The sequence below is a fragment of the Mustela putorius genome, unplaced genomic scaffold (assembly GCF_011764305.1).
Source record: "Mustela putorius furo isolate JIRA1106 unplaced genomic scaffold, ASM1176430v1.1 tig00000487_pilon_pilon_pilon, whole genome shotgun sequence".
Taxonomy (NCBI): Eukaryota; Metazoa; Chordata; class Mammalia; order Carnivora; family Mustelidae; genus Mustela; species Mustela putorius.
The window spans coordinates 5,350,219-5,365,006 of NW_025421399.1; the positions used below are offsets into that span (position 1 = coordinate 5,350,219).

The following is a 14,788-nucleotide window of genomic DNA, read 5'->3' on the forward strand; positions in this document are numbered from 1 at the left end:
AACAACTGGATGTATTATTACCATCTTCTGGCTCCCATTGTTACTATCGAAAAACAATATTCCTTTACTTCTTATTTCTATGAAAGTATCTGGGTTTCTCCCTCCAGCTGCTTTAAAAGTCCCTCTCTGGGGTGCTCTGTAGTTTCACTATGATGCGTCCTTTTACTTCTATTGCTTGTGATTTGTTGGGCTGCTTTGTTGGGTCTTATACCAGTTCTGGATAATTATTAGCCATTGTCTCTTCACATATTATTTCTGCCCTGTTCTCTTTTTCTTCTTCCTATAAAATTCCAATTAATTGTGTATTAGACCATCTCACCTCATCACCATGCCTTTTAACTTCTTTTTTCTATTTTCTTTTTATTTCCATATGCTCCATTTTGTATAGTTTCTTGCCTTTCAGTTCCCAGATCTCTGTTTTGTTGTATCTTGTTTGCTGTTAACTCCACTAAATTCTTAATTTTTGTTATTTGATGTTCCCTACTGATATTTTCAAGCTTGTCTTCTCTTACTACTTTTTTGTAATCTAGTAGACTTTGTTTTATAATCTGTTTGATATTTCTGGCACTCGAAGTTTTTATGAACCTGTTTGTTGTCTCTTTTATGGATCTATTTGTTTTTCCTAGCTGTTGTTCCTTGCTTTATTTCTTCTGTGCTTCTTATTTTTTTTTGACCGTGTGCTGCTCGTTGTTCCTGAAAAATTGTTTGTGAAATTTCTTTGAGATCTAAGACAAAGATGTGTTCCTCCAGGGAAACTTTTTATTTGCTTCTTCCAAGTGCCTAGAGATCTCACCCGTCCAGGACTCCTTTCAACTACTGAATTCATGGCGTACATTTTGTTTGTTTGATTTTGTTTGCTTGTTTCATCCACCCATTCAGTATTGATCTGGATTGTGTTAACATTTCTCAAGGGAGGTCCTGCCTCCTGCATTGCCAAGGCGACTTCCTTGTAGTTCCCTAAGGGTAGGAGGAAGTTTTTCTTCTGGTTTGTATTTTCCCTGAGAGTCTAACCCTTGGGAAGCCCTGAAAGCTTGAAGTGCAAAGGGTTTCCTTTTGAACCCTCTGCCCCCAGTGGATTTTGTTTGGCCTGTGATTATCTGCTTGGCACCATGTGCCCTGGAAACAGAAATTTAAGATGTGCAAGTACCCTTAGGGCAGATCTGACTCTGGTGCTTCATTTATGTGCCTTGTGTTCCTAATTTTCCTTAGATTTTGCCCTAGCAGATACCTACTATTTTATAACTCTTCAGTGCTCTTAGTATCTTTTTTTCTATTTTTATGATTATTTTCTAAGGGAAGTTTAGTTCAAATATCCTAGCCTGCTGTATTTCCAGAAATACTCAAAAATCTTTCAGCCCTTGGCAAATATTTACTGAGTATTTACATAACAGAATAACTAATTTTAGTATTGCAACTTCAGAGATAACAATCTCCCAAGTAGTGCAGATACTGTTGTGATTGGGTATCAGGAGCACTTTGGATCCTGAATTTAAATAATTGCATTTGATTTGGGTAGGAGTTTTGGTCTCAAGGAGGTGGATTCTGCTTACGGACTAAAAACCTAAATTCCTTTGTTGGGATCATTTTGGTTATTTTATTTTACTTTTCTTTTTTAAAAGATTATATTTATTTATTTGACAGATCACAAGTAGGCAAAAAAAGAGAGGGGGAAGAAATGCTCTCTGCCTAGCAGAGAGCCCAATGTGGGGCTCGATCCCAAAAGCCTGAGGTCCATGACCTGAGCCGAAGGCAGAGGTTTAACCCACTGAGCCACCCAGGCGCCCCTTTTATTTTCTAAAATGAAAATGTTAAGTGGTTTTTCCTGATGAAGGGATACATGCTGACTATGAATGAAAGTCCAACTCAAAAGTGTTAAAATAGAAAGTCTCCTCCAGAAAAACTATTACTAAGGAGTTTAGTGGGCATAGCATATCCATGTAAATATAATAGATTTCTTCATTTCTTTGTTTATTTAGCAATATCGCGTAAACATTTTTGTGTCCTATTAACAGTGCTGTAATGAATGTTCTTAAAGATTTTATTTATTTATTTACTTATTTGACAGAGATCACAAATAGGCAGAGAGGCAGGCAGAGAGAGGGAGTGGGAAGCAGGCTCCCTGCCGAGCAGAGAGCCGGATGTGGGACTCAATCCCAGGACCCTGAGATCATGACCTGAGCCAAAGGCAGAGACCCAACCCACTGAGCCACCCAGGTGCCCCTTGTAATGAATGTTCTTCTATATATATCAGTGCTTAGACATTTCTTTTCCTTTGGATGAATTTCCAAACTATAATTCCCTAGTCAGAGTATAGGCTTACTTTAAAACATCATCGTGTAATTGCTAGTGGATTATCAGCAGTTGGTAGGTCCCAGTTTCTGCATACCCTCCTCTAGTATTAAAGTTTAACATTGTAGTCTTTGTCATTGAGACTACTGCCTTGTTTTACCTTTCATTTCTTCATTAGTGTTCTTGAACATCTTTTCTTAAGTTAGTGGCCTTTGGATTTCTCTTAATAATTATTATAGGCTCTTTGCCATTTATTTATTGGAGTATTTGTTTTTTTCTTCCTAATGAGTAGGAACACATTATTTTTTAAGATTGTTAACTCATTGTTATTTATATGGTAAACATTTTTGCCTGTTTGTAATATTATCTCTTAATATTATGTTGACTTTTGCCATTTGGGTAAAAAAAATTGGAGTCAAATTTATCAGTGTTTTTCCTTTATGTCTTACTGGTTTTGTGTTATTCTAAGATGTTCCTATATGGTTTGTATTTTTAATGTCATGTTTAAAAAGTCCTTCACCATTAGAATGTCATAAAAGTATTCGTTTATATTTTCTTGTAATTTCTATGTATAAGGACACAATCTACTTTTCCCTTTCTTCTGATACTTAAATATCCTACCATCTTGTTAATAAGTTCCCACTAATCTGAAATACACTTTAATTGCAAATGGTATTTCCGTGTTGGAGGGGTCTGTTTCTGTGCCACTGATTAATTGGTCTGCTCATGTACTGGTATTATACCAATATAGTTGTTGTTTTGTAGTATGTTTTAATAACTGTAGTCAAGTTTCCCTGCTGTTCTTTATCCAAATTTATGTGGCTAATCTTGATTATTTCACCAAGTGAACCTCAGAATTAATGTGTGAAATTCCACAGAAACAATCTCCCAAAAGAAAGTAAGAGTTAACCTCTCTGTTCACTGTACCACCATTACACTCTCTCTTGCAGAAAAAAAGAAAAACAAAAGTAAACAAAAAGCCTTAAGCATTGGTTTTTAGAAAAATTTGACATCTGTAAAATTTGAATGCAGGAGCATAGTGTCACTGTGTAGGTCATGTTTTATGTCTGTCAGGGAAGCTATGGTTTTCCTTTATATGTAACCACCATATTTCTTAAATTTATTTCTAAACTTATTTCTTTTTTATAGAGTTTTAAATAATTTGAACCTGTTTTTTCTTCCATTACGTACTCTGATAATAAGAAATTGTTTGTATATGGGGTAGCTATTGATTTTTGTATGTTTGTTTTATATTTAGTCATCTTGCCAAACTCTTATTTATTGATTTTCATTTGATTTTCTTAGTTTCCTTTGTGAATAGTTATATCATCCAAAAATGACACTTTTCAATTTTTAATATTTTTCAGTATTTATTCCTCATTCCCCCCCCCCTTGTCACATTGGCTAGCACTTCTATAATAATGTTGAGATGATTGTGGTATTAATCCCCTAGTTTTCCTAACTTTGAATGTGTCTCTGGTATGGCACCATTAATTTATGTTGATTTCTGAAAAAATACTCTTGTTGTATTAAAGATGGATACTTCTGTGGTTCTTGTTTTTGTTTTTGTTTTTTAAGAGTTGCACGGTAGTGTGCAAATCTTTTTTGGCATCTAAAGGGAAGAATTTTGATTCCCCTTCCCCCAACATTAATGTAATGAATTATATCAGTAGATTTGCTTATAATGAACCATTTTTGCATTTCTGGAATAAACCATACATAATTGTGTTATATTATTCTTTTAGTGTTCAGTGGAACTTGTTTTGCTTTTTTTTTTTTTTGCATCTAAGTATAGTATGGTGAGGATAGAATTGAGAGTGAAATAAAAGCAGCCTGTAAGTTAGGGGACAAATGTCTTAATCTTCATTTACCTGCAGGATAGAAATAACATTTCTTTTGTAGGTTTGAGGCTATTTTGAAGTTGATTTGTTGAACTCTACAAAGTAAACTGCAAATGCAATTACACAAATATAAAAAAATTAAAATCAATTTTGCAGAATTCGAGTAAAATATTAATTCAGAGTTAGGTAGGTTATAATCCAATGATGCTGTCATTATGCTCTCCACATTTGTTTTCAGAAAAGGTGTTTTTCAAAAATACTCTTGTTTTCCATAACTGTGTTTTTATTTATTGTCTGTTTTGGCAGTTTCAGGTTTTCTTTTTCATGTAATTTGGGTGTTTTCTTTAATGTTTTCCAGCGGCGAGTAGAGCAGCCTCTCTACGGCTTAGATGGCAGTGCTGCGAAGGAAGTGTCGGAAGAGCAGTCCGCTCTGCCCACCCTGATGTCAGTGATGCTGGCAAAGCCTCGGCTTGACACGGAGCAGCTGGCACAGAGGGGAGCTGGCCTCTGCTTCACGTTCGTTTCAGTGAGTACCGGGGCTGCCTTGATGGCCCTGGATCCTTGTTGCCCTGGAGCTCTTCGGTGAAGTTTGAATAATTATTTTCTGACTGTGTGACTTCTAAAGGTAGTGTGATTGTACTCAGTCTCCCTTGGTACAAGGGACTAGGAGAGACTGCTTTCTTCAAGTTTGAGCACCTCGGGGGTACCTGGGTGGCTCAGTCAGTTGGGCATCTGACTCTCGGCTTTGGCTCAGGTCATGATCTCAGGGTGGTGAGATCGAGCCCCATGTTGGGCTTCGCACTCAGCACTGAGTCTGCTTGTCTCTCTTTCTCCCCTGCTTATGGGCTCCCACTCTCTCAGACAAATAAATAACAGTCTTTTTTTTTCTTTTTAAAGAAGCAAATAAGCCTTAAAAAAAGAAAGAAAGAAAGAAAAAAAGCCTGAGCACATTAAGGGAAAGAAAATATGGTTTTAGGTTGACAGGGAAGTAAAAAAGGTACCTATCAAATTCCATTATAGCCAAAGTATGTGTTTAATTACAAAAAAAAAATCTCTGGGGCACCTGGTGGCTCAGTTGGTTGGGCGACTGCCTTTGACTCAGGTCGTGATCCTGGAGTCCTGGGATCAAGTCCTGCAAGGGGCTCCCAGCTCTGCGGGAAGTCTGCTTCTTCCTCTGACCTCTCCTTCTCATGCTCTCTCTCTCTCTGTCTCTCGCTTTCTCTCAAATAAGTAAATAAAGTCTTGGGGAAAAAAATCTCCGAACTCTAGGCATCAGTTATTTGAAGCAGTCTTAAGGTCGGTAAAATCTGAGCACGGAAGCAGGCATTCTGTAGCGTTTTCGCCAGTCCCTTCCCCTCTGTGGTATTTGGGTGACCCTTTTGCTTGCCTCTCCTCGCCTCTTCACCGTTACTTTCTCCAGGAATATTTGCTTACCCGTTGGTTTGCTTTCATCTTGCTCCTTTCTCTCTTCTTGAAGAACCAAGAATTTCAGTATTATGAAAATTTGACCCCATCAGTATTTACCAAATTATAATGCAGTTTGACTCAAAAGCTGTAAATTTTATTTATTTATTTATTTATTTGCTTCTGTGTTGACCATGGATGGTATAAAGCAAAAGAAAGCCTCATTGCCCTATTCTTCCATTTTTAGGGGCCTCTTTCAGAGCTGACATCAGCACTGATCCAAACATCTTTCTCTTCTGCTGGTTCATTTTCTCCTCTTATAACCTAAATTTCCTCTTTATTTGCTTTTGTGGATTCTGAGTCATTAATCCACACACAGTTGTATATTCAAAAAGGCCATGAGAACGGTGGATGCCTTAAGGAAAGGAAATAAAAATTACAAAATAATTAGAGAGGGAATCATGTACTATTTGGAATACTTTCTTACAGTTATTACTTTTCCTCAAGAAAGAAATACTACAACTTTTAAACTTAAAGAATTTTTAATTTAATTTTCTTTATTATTATTATTATTATTTTTTAAGATTTTATTTATTTATTTGACAGAGATCAGAAGTAGGCAGAGAGAGAGAGGAGGAAGCAGGCTCCCCGCGGAGCAGACAGCCCGATGCAGGGCTCCATCCCAGGACCCGGGGATCATGACCCGAGCCGAAGGCAGAGGCTCTAACCCACTGAGCCACCCAGGCGCCCCTATTATTATTATTTTTTAAAGATTTTATTTTTCTGTCTGAGAGATAGAGGGAGAGCAAGAAACAGAGCATGGCCAGGCAGAGGGAGAAGTAGGCTCTCTGCTGAGCAGGGAGCCCAATGTGGAGCTTTATCCCAGGACCCTGAGTTCATGACCTGAGCTAAAGGCAGACGTTTAACCGAATGAGCCACCCAGGTGTCCCCAGAATTTTTTAATTATCAAAAGAACAGAGAGACTTCTTGTGTGAAGGCGGTATAATTTTATCTGTGGTTGGCAAAAGAAACAACATAAAATGGGAAAACTGACCATTATAATCCTATGCGTGGGCCTGACAGCATTATGCTGTAGTTTGTATGAGAATGTCATGGTTCTCTGTAGTATTGTTCTAGAGAATACGCCTGTCTGTGTGTGTGTTATATATAAATTACATTGTGTGTTTACTATTCACTATTAAATCTCCCTTTTAGATCTAACTTGCTCTGGAGGGGAGTTCCCTTTGTTCACTGCACAAATACGTACTGAATGCCCACTGTGTGACAGGCATATAGTTAAGTACACAGAAGGGGCGCCTGGGTGGCTCAGTCAGTTAAGTGTCTGCCTTCGGCTCAGGTCATGATCTTGGGATCCTGGGATTAAACCTCACGTGGGGTTCCCTGCCCAGCGAGGAGTCTGGTTCTGCTTCTGCCCTTTCCCACCACTTTTGTTCTCTCTCTTCCTCTCTCTCCAATAAATAAATAGCAAAAAAAAAAAAAAAAAGTGCACATATTGATCAGCAAAACTCAGTCCTCTGATGTGAGCGAGCCTTCCATAAAAGGTACGGACGGGCATGCAGGCTCGGGATGGGTGCGCACAGATAACCACCTGCTCTGTCCTACCAGCTAGTACACTCAGACTGTCGGAGGAGGTGCAGATGCTCCACCCAGATTGTTCTCGTGGAGAAGAGAGATGGCAGAAAAGAGTAAGAAAATGATGGTGTCTAAAGAAGAAACAGGGAAGTGTATGAAAAGTAAAGACCTAAATGATTTGGTACCGTTCCGAATCTCTCTGCTTCTCTGTAGTTCCAACCAGAATATAAGCTTAGTAATACAGAGAAAGAAGAAGGCAAGAGAGTTAACATTAATGTATAAGAAATGCTTTGAATCAATAAAGATAAGCAGTTTCCAAATAAATAGGCAAAAGCTATGAGCGGACGGTTTCACAGAGGGGAAAAAGACAGATGACTAATAACATGAAAAATGCTTAACTTCAACCATGAAGAAATGCAAAATATAACAAGGTAATTCTTTTGACCTGTCAGAGTGTCAGGTGTGGATAAGTTTGACAGTTCTCACTGTAGGGTATAGTTTAGCCATACATGGAAGTTTTACACTGACTCTGAGTTGGCAGTCACTTCAGACAAGTTGGTAATGTACCTGAGTGTTAAATTTACGTATCCTGAGGCCCAGAAACTGCATTCCCATAAAAGTTTACAAAGATGTTTATTGTATTGTTTATAATTGCAAAAATTGGAAGCATTTTCCCTTTACCAGTGTTTCAGAGAAGCTTGGACCAAGGGTGTCTGTGACCTCCGCTAACCCGGGAGATCATTCTCAGAACTTAACTGTCCCGTGTGATTCAAAAGCCACAGTTGATGACTCCCTTCTCCAAGCACGGTGCCTTTCTCTTGGCTTCCATTCTTTTGGTTCTTCCTCATTTCCCAGACCACTAAATAGTGGAGGGCCCCAGGGCTCAGCCTTCCGACTTTCATCTGCCTTTATTCTCTGTGTAATCTCACTTAGTTCCTTCGCTTTAGTTATCACCCCTATGCAGAACATCTCCAAGTTTGTATCTCCAGCCCAGAGCCCTGCCCTGAATTCCAAACCTATGTAGTCAGTTGCCATTCGTCTCCTCTTCGTGTCTTTTTTTTCCCCCTAAGATTTTAGTTATTCATGTGGCAGAGAGAGCGGGCGCAAAAGCAAGGGCCTCAGCAGTCCAAGGGAGAGGGAAAGAGAGAGGTGGGCTCCCCACTGGACAGAGAGCCCAACATGGGGCTGGATCCCAGGGCCCTGTGATCATGACCTGAGCTGAAGGCAGCCGCTTAACTGATGACCCACCCAGCTGCCCTTCTTTATGTCTAATAAGCATATCAAATCTAATATGTCCAAAACTGAGTTCTTCATTTTGTCTCCCAGCTCCAAACCCATTTCTTCCATATCCTACCACATCTCGGTGACTGTCAACTCTCCTTCTAGCTGTTTAAAAACTGTGGAGTCATTCTTGTCTCTTCTCTTTATTTTTTATCCCAATTACAAATCCATCAGCAAATCTTACTGTTAAGAATATGTTCAGAATCCTACCGCTTCTACCCCCTTCTCTACTACTTGAACTAAACCGTGTTCTCCCACTGAAATTATGGTACTAGCCTCCCAGCTGGATTCTTTTCTCCAACCTTAGTTTCCTTTTAATCTGTTCTCAGCAGATGAGAGTGATGCAGTCATGCCTGCTCAAAAGTGCTGAAAATGGCACATTAAAGCCTCGCGTGGGCTGTTCTCCTTGCTGTGCCGTCTCTTACCGCCCTCTCCCTTCCCTGCTGGATTCCATCTACACTGGCTGACTTGCCTCCTCAGATGCTACCTGGCATGTTCTCACCCCAGGGCCTTTGCACTTGGTGTTGTCTGTGCCTTAACATTCTTCTCCCACATAGTAAGTAACCATGCCCTATGCCCTCAGGTCTCTAGTCTCTGCTTCAGTTTATCCTGTTAGAGAGGCGTACCCTAACTACACTGTAGGAAAGAGCAACTCCTCCCTGCCCACCCTGCATAGTGTCTAGGTTCTGTGTCCTACCTTTTCTCCTTAGTCTTCTCTCCAGCTGACCTGCTATAATTTACTTTTTCGTCTGACTCCTCTCCTCCTCCTGCTGAAATGGAAACTCCATCAGATCAAGGACTTGGCTTTGTTCACTTTTGTATCTCCAGTGCCAGAACAGGATCTATTCTGACAGACACTGGAGGCAGTTCTGTTGCATGAATTGATAAAGGCATCCTTCATATAGGTCTAGTGGAATGCTACACGGTTGACAGAAGACATGAGATCTATATAGTTGTTTTTTTTTTTTTTAAGGATTGTTTATTTATTTATTTATTTGACAGAGATCACAAGTAGGCAGGGAGGCAGGCAAAGAGAGAGGAGAGAGGAGGAAGCAAGTTCCTCACTGAGCAGAGAGCCTGATGCGGGCTTGATCCCAGGACCCTAGGATCATGACTTGAGCCAAAGGCAGAGGCTTTAACCCACTGAGCCACCCAGGCACCCCAGATCTATATAGTTTTTGTTTTTTTTAAGATTCTATTTATTTAAGAGAGAGTGTGTTCCCACAAGGTGGGGGTGGGGAGGGTGGGAGGGTAAGAGATTGATGGAGAAGCAGACTCCCCACTGAGTAGGAAGCCTGATACAGGGCTCAGTCCCAGAACCTGGAGACCATGACCTAAGTAGAGGCAGGTGCTTAACCAACTGAGTTACCCAGGTGCCTCTAGGTATATATAGCTGACCCTTGAACGGCATAGGGGTTGGGGCACCAACACCCCCCCATGCAGTCAAAAATCATGCGTTATAATTTTTGACTCCCTAAAACAACTGCTAATAGCCCGCTGTTGACCAGAAACCTTACTGATAACATAAACAGCTGGTTAGCACTTAATTTGTATGTTATTTGTTTTGTATATGGTATTCTTAAGGTAAGCTAGAGAAAAAAATGTTACTAAGAAAATCATAGGGGAGGGGCGCCTGGGTGGCTCAGTGGGTTAAAGCCTCTGCCTTCAGCTCAGGTCATGATCTCAGGGTCCTGGGATCGAGCCCTGCATCAGGCTCTCTGCTCAGCAGGGAGCCTGCTTCTCTCTCTCTCTCTGCCTGCCTGCCTCTCTGCCTACTTGTGATCTCTGTCTGTCAGATAAATAAATAAAATCTTTAAAAAAGAAAAAAGAAAGTCATAGGGGAGGTCACTTGGGTTGCTGAGCCGGTTAAGCGTCTTCCTTTGGCTCAGGTCATGATCCCAGGGTTCTAGGATTGAGTCCACTATCACGATCCCTGCTCATCAGGGAGTCTGCTTCTCCCTCTCCCTCTCCCTCTACCCCTTCCCCCAACTTGTGATCTCTCTCTCTCAAATAAATAAAAATAAAATCTTTAAAAAAAAAAAAAAAAGAAATTGGAGAGGGTTGCCTGGGTGGCTCAGTCAGTTAAGTGTCTGACTTCAGCTCAGGTCATGATCCCGGGGTCTTGGGAGTGAGCTCATCTTCAGGCTCTTCACTTAGCCGGGAATCTGCTCCTCCTCATCTCTCTCACTCTCTCACTCTGCCCCTCCCACAATCCTACTCTGTCTCTCTCAAATAAGTAAAATCTTTAAAAGAAAAAAAAAAAAGAAAGAAAGAAGAAAATCGTAGGAGAAAATACATATACAGCCCTGTACTTACAAAAAATTCCACATATCAGTGGGCCCGTGCAGTTCAAACCCCTGTTACTCCAGGGTCAGCTGTATATGCTAACAGTGAAAGATGTCTCAGTAGGTATTTGTAAATAAAAATAGCACATGGCAGAATATCAAGAATCTTGAGCAGGCTCCATGCCCCTAACCAACTGAGCCACCCTAGGGCCCCATTTCTGTCTCTTTTAATATATAGGAAATTCTATGTCTTTTTCTTACTGATGTATAATTAACATACAGGAAGTTTGATTTTTTTAAATTACAAGTTAATTTTCTGAATGATAAAAATAGTACACAAACATGGCCCACAAAAAGTCAATCGATGAGAAGCGTGAAAGGCTTTTCCTTTGCACCCATCAGAGATGTAACCACTGTCCACAGTTTCAGATTTTCTACTGATTTACCATTTTAACTTCAACTTCAAATGATATACCTCTTACTTAATTAACTTTAAACAAGATCTCTCTGCTCCCCATTATAGGAGATGAGTTTAACATACTCAGATATCACCCAGCTGCTTTCTCATCTTTCAGGTTTTTTTAGTTATTGTCATGTTACACGTGTGTGATACTGGGTTTTTTTATTTTAAGTATATATTCTAACTAATTTTCTGTTTTATAAATTATTCTAGAACTTGGAAACATGTAAAGTGCATTTATAATATTATGGTGGTTTTATTATTAGTCAAAGCATCGGATTCACCAAAAAACCATCCTTGTTGTTGATTAGTTTTGAGCCATTGAGACAGTTCCAGTTGTCAGGGTCTTCTGGATCTTCTTCTTCTTCTTCTTTTTTTTTAATGTCAGGTTTATTCTTTCTCAGTTCTACTCTCAATCTATAAGCCTATGCTTACTTCATTATCACAGTGTTAATTATCGTAGCTTTGTAGTAAAGTTTTGAAATCACGAAGTGTGATTCCTTCAACTTTTTTCTTCAGGATTGTTTTGGCTGTGGGATACCTTGATTTCCATAAGAATTTTAGAATCCGGGCACCTGGACTCAGTGGGTTAAGCCTCTGCCTTTGGCTCAGGTCATGATCTCAGGATCCTGGGATCGAGCCCCACATAGGTCTCTCAGTCCAGTGGGGAGCCTGCTTTCCCTTCTCTCTGCGCCTGCCTCTCTGCCTACTTGTGATCTCTCTGTCAGATTTAAAAAAAAAAAAAAAGTTTAAGAAAAAAAAAAGAATTTTAGGATCAGCTTTCCACTTTCTACAAACAAATCACCTAGGACTTAAAGCAGTTATGCTCAATCTCTTGATCAATTTGGGGAGTATTGCCCTCTTAAGTCTTTCATTCCATGGACATGAGATAACTGTCTACTTCTTTAGGTTCCTTTATTTTCTTTTAATAATGTTTGTACTTTTCAGTGTATAGATCTTGCCCTTTTGTTAAAATTATTTCTGAGTATTTATTCTTTTGATACTCTTGCAAATGGAATTTTCTTAATTTTATTTTCAGATTGCCCATTGCTGGAGAATACAGTTAATTTTTATGTATTGGCCTTTTAAAAATTTTTATTTATTTATTTGACAGAAAGAGATTACAAGTAGGCAGAGAGGCAGTCAGAGAGGAGGAAGCAGGTTCCCTGCTCAGCAGAGAGCCCGATGCGGGGCTCGATCCCAGGACCCTGGGATCATGACCAGAGCCGAAGTAAGAGGCTTTAACCCACTGAGCCACCCAGGCGCCCTGTATTGGCCTTTTTAAAAAAATTTTGTTTATTCGTTGGATAGAGTGACCACTAGAGAAGGAACACAAGCAGGAGGAGTGGGAGAGGGAAAGCAGGCTTCCGGTTGAGCAGGGAGCCCGATGGGGGACTCCATCCCAGGATCCTGGGATCATGGCCTGAGCCGAAGACAGGTGTTTAGCCACCTTAGCCACCCATGTGCTCCTATGTATTGATGTTACATCCTGCATTCTTGCTGAGTTTGTGTTTTAGTTTTAATAATCCTTTTTAAAGATTTTTATTTATTTATTTGACAGAGATCACAAGTAGGCAGAGAGGCAGACAGAGAGTGAGGAGGAAGCAGGCTCCCTGCTAAGCAGAGAGCCTGATGCTGGACTCAATCACAGGACCCTGGGATCATGACCTGAGCCAAAGGCAGAGGCTTTAACCCACTGAGCCACCCAGGCGTCCCAGTTTTAATAATTTTTATATAGGATTTTCTGTATACAGTATCATGTCATTTGCGAGTATAGTTTTACTTCTTTTACAATCTAAATGACTTTTATTTTCTTGATTAATTGCCCTCTAATACAATGTTGAATAGAAGTGGTTCAAGTGGACATCCTGTCTTGTCTTGTTCTTGATCATAGGAGGAAAGCATGTGATCTTTGACACTGTTATGTTAGCTGTAAGTTTTTTTCAGAGATGCCTTTTTTGTGGTTGAAAAGGTTCCCTTCTATTCTGAGTTTATTGAGTGTCTTTATCATGAAAGAGTGCTGGATCGGGGAAATACAAATCAAAACCACAATGGGATACCACCTCACACCAGTCAGAACAGCTAAAATTAACAAGTCAGGAAATGACAGATGTTGGCAAGGATGCAGAGAAAGGGGAACCCTCCTACACTGTTGGTGGGAATGCAAGCTGGTGCAGTCACTCTGGAAAACAGTATGGGGAGGTTCCTCAAAGAGTTGAAAATAGAGCTGCCCTACAACCCAGCAGTTGTACTACTAGGGATTTACCCCAAAGACACAAATGTAGTGATCTGAAGGGGCACCTGTACCCCAATGTTTATAGCAGCAATGTCCACAGTAGCCAAACTATGGAAAGAGCCCAGATGTCCATCAATAGATGAATGGATAAAGATGTGACGTACGTGTGTGTGTGTGTAGATGTGGGGTTGTAAGTGTGTATGTACATACAAACAATGGAATATTACTCAGCCATCAAAAGAGAAATCTTGCCATTTGCAAGGACATGGTTGGAACTAGAGGGTGTTACGCTGAGCAGAATAAGTCAGAGAAAGACAATTACATGATTTCACTCATGTGGAATTTAAGAAACAAAACCGGGAAGCACAGGGGAAGGGAGGGGGAAAATAAAACAAGATGAAAAAACAAAAATAAAAAAATGAAATCACAGAGGAAGACGAACCATAAGAAAGTCTAATCATAGGAATCAAAGTGAGGGTGGCTGGAGGGGAAGGGCGGGTAAGGGCAATGGGGTAACTGGGAGATGGACCTTAAAGAGGGCACATGGTGTCCTGAGCCCATAAGACTGATAAATCACTGAACTCTGCCTCTGAAACTAATAATATACTGTATGTTAATGGAATTAAATTTAAAAAATGGAAGAGTGCTGGATGCATTTTCTGTATCTGTTGAGATGATCATATGGTTATCTTTTTGTTCTTGAAGTCTGTCCACTATTTTTTTCTCCATTAATGCTGCTTGTCCTATAGTAGGCTTTTTGACTCTTAAAATGTGCCTTTTATCTCAGAGAAACTTTTATTTAATTCCTTTTATTTTATTCCTTGATTACTTCTTTCTCTTTGTTCTTTTCCTCTGGAAAGTCTGATAGACTGTTTTGGAGCCTCTGTGTTCATGTTTCTTAACTTTTCTTTCCTGTTTTGTTTGACTTTTTGTTTCATCTTCTGGGAGATTTTCTTGACATTGTCTTCCAGATGACTGATTCTGTTTTTAGCTAGTTCATTTTATTATTTGGCTAATCTGTTCAGTTTTCAATTTTTGATAATCTTATTTTGTTAAGTTTATTTTTCATGTTCTTTGCCATTTTTTCATTTTTATAGCTGTAGCATCCCTTGGCCCTCTTTGAACGTACTTTTTATTTAAGAAATTTTTTTTTAATGACCTATTTTCTCTTGGATCTTTGTCTTTTCATGTTGGATTTTCCCTTTTGTGCTGTCAGTTTCTTGAAAATGTGTGTTTGGCTTTAGTTGAATGAATTAGGGTGGTTAATAGAGGTCGTTGGCATGGATTTTCCTGTGCAAGTAGGATTGTGCTGCTTCCCAAATGGTGGGCGGGCTGACTGTGAGCTCTGAGTGTCTGGTAAACTGGGCAGAAAGACCAGCTCCTGTACAAGCATCAAGAT

At 39.8% G+C, this 14,788-nt stretch overlaps 1 protein-coding gene across 10 annotated transcripts in view; it reads left to right on the forward strand.

Moving 5' to 3' along the window:
• The window catches only part of TLK2 (tousled like kinase 2), a 113,088-nt gene that overhangs the window by 51,642 nt on the left and 46,658 nt on the right, over positions 1 to 14,788 (forward strand). For all 10 annotated transcript variants that reach the window (XM_004749232.3, XM_045080871.1, XM_013054548.2 and 7 more), the window contains one exon: positions 4,489 to 4,656. In XM_004749232.3, the coding sequence (XP_004749289.2) occupies positions 4,489 to 4,656 (168 nt within the window). The remainder of the gene's footprint in view (positions 1 to 4,488; positions 4,657 to 14,788) is intronic.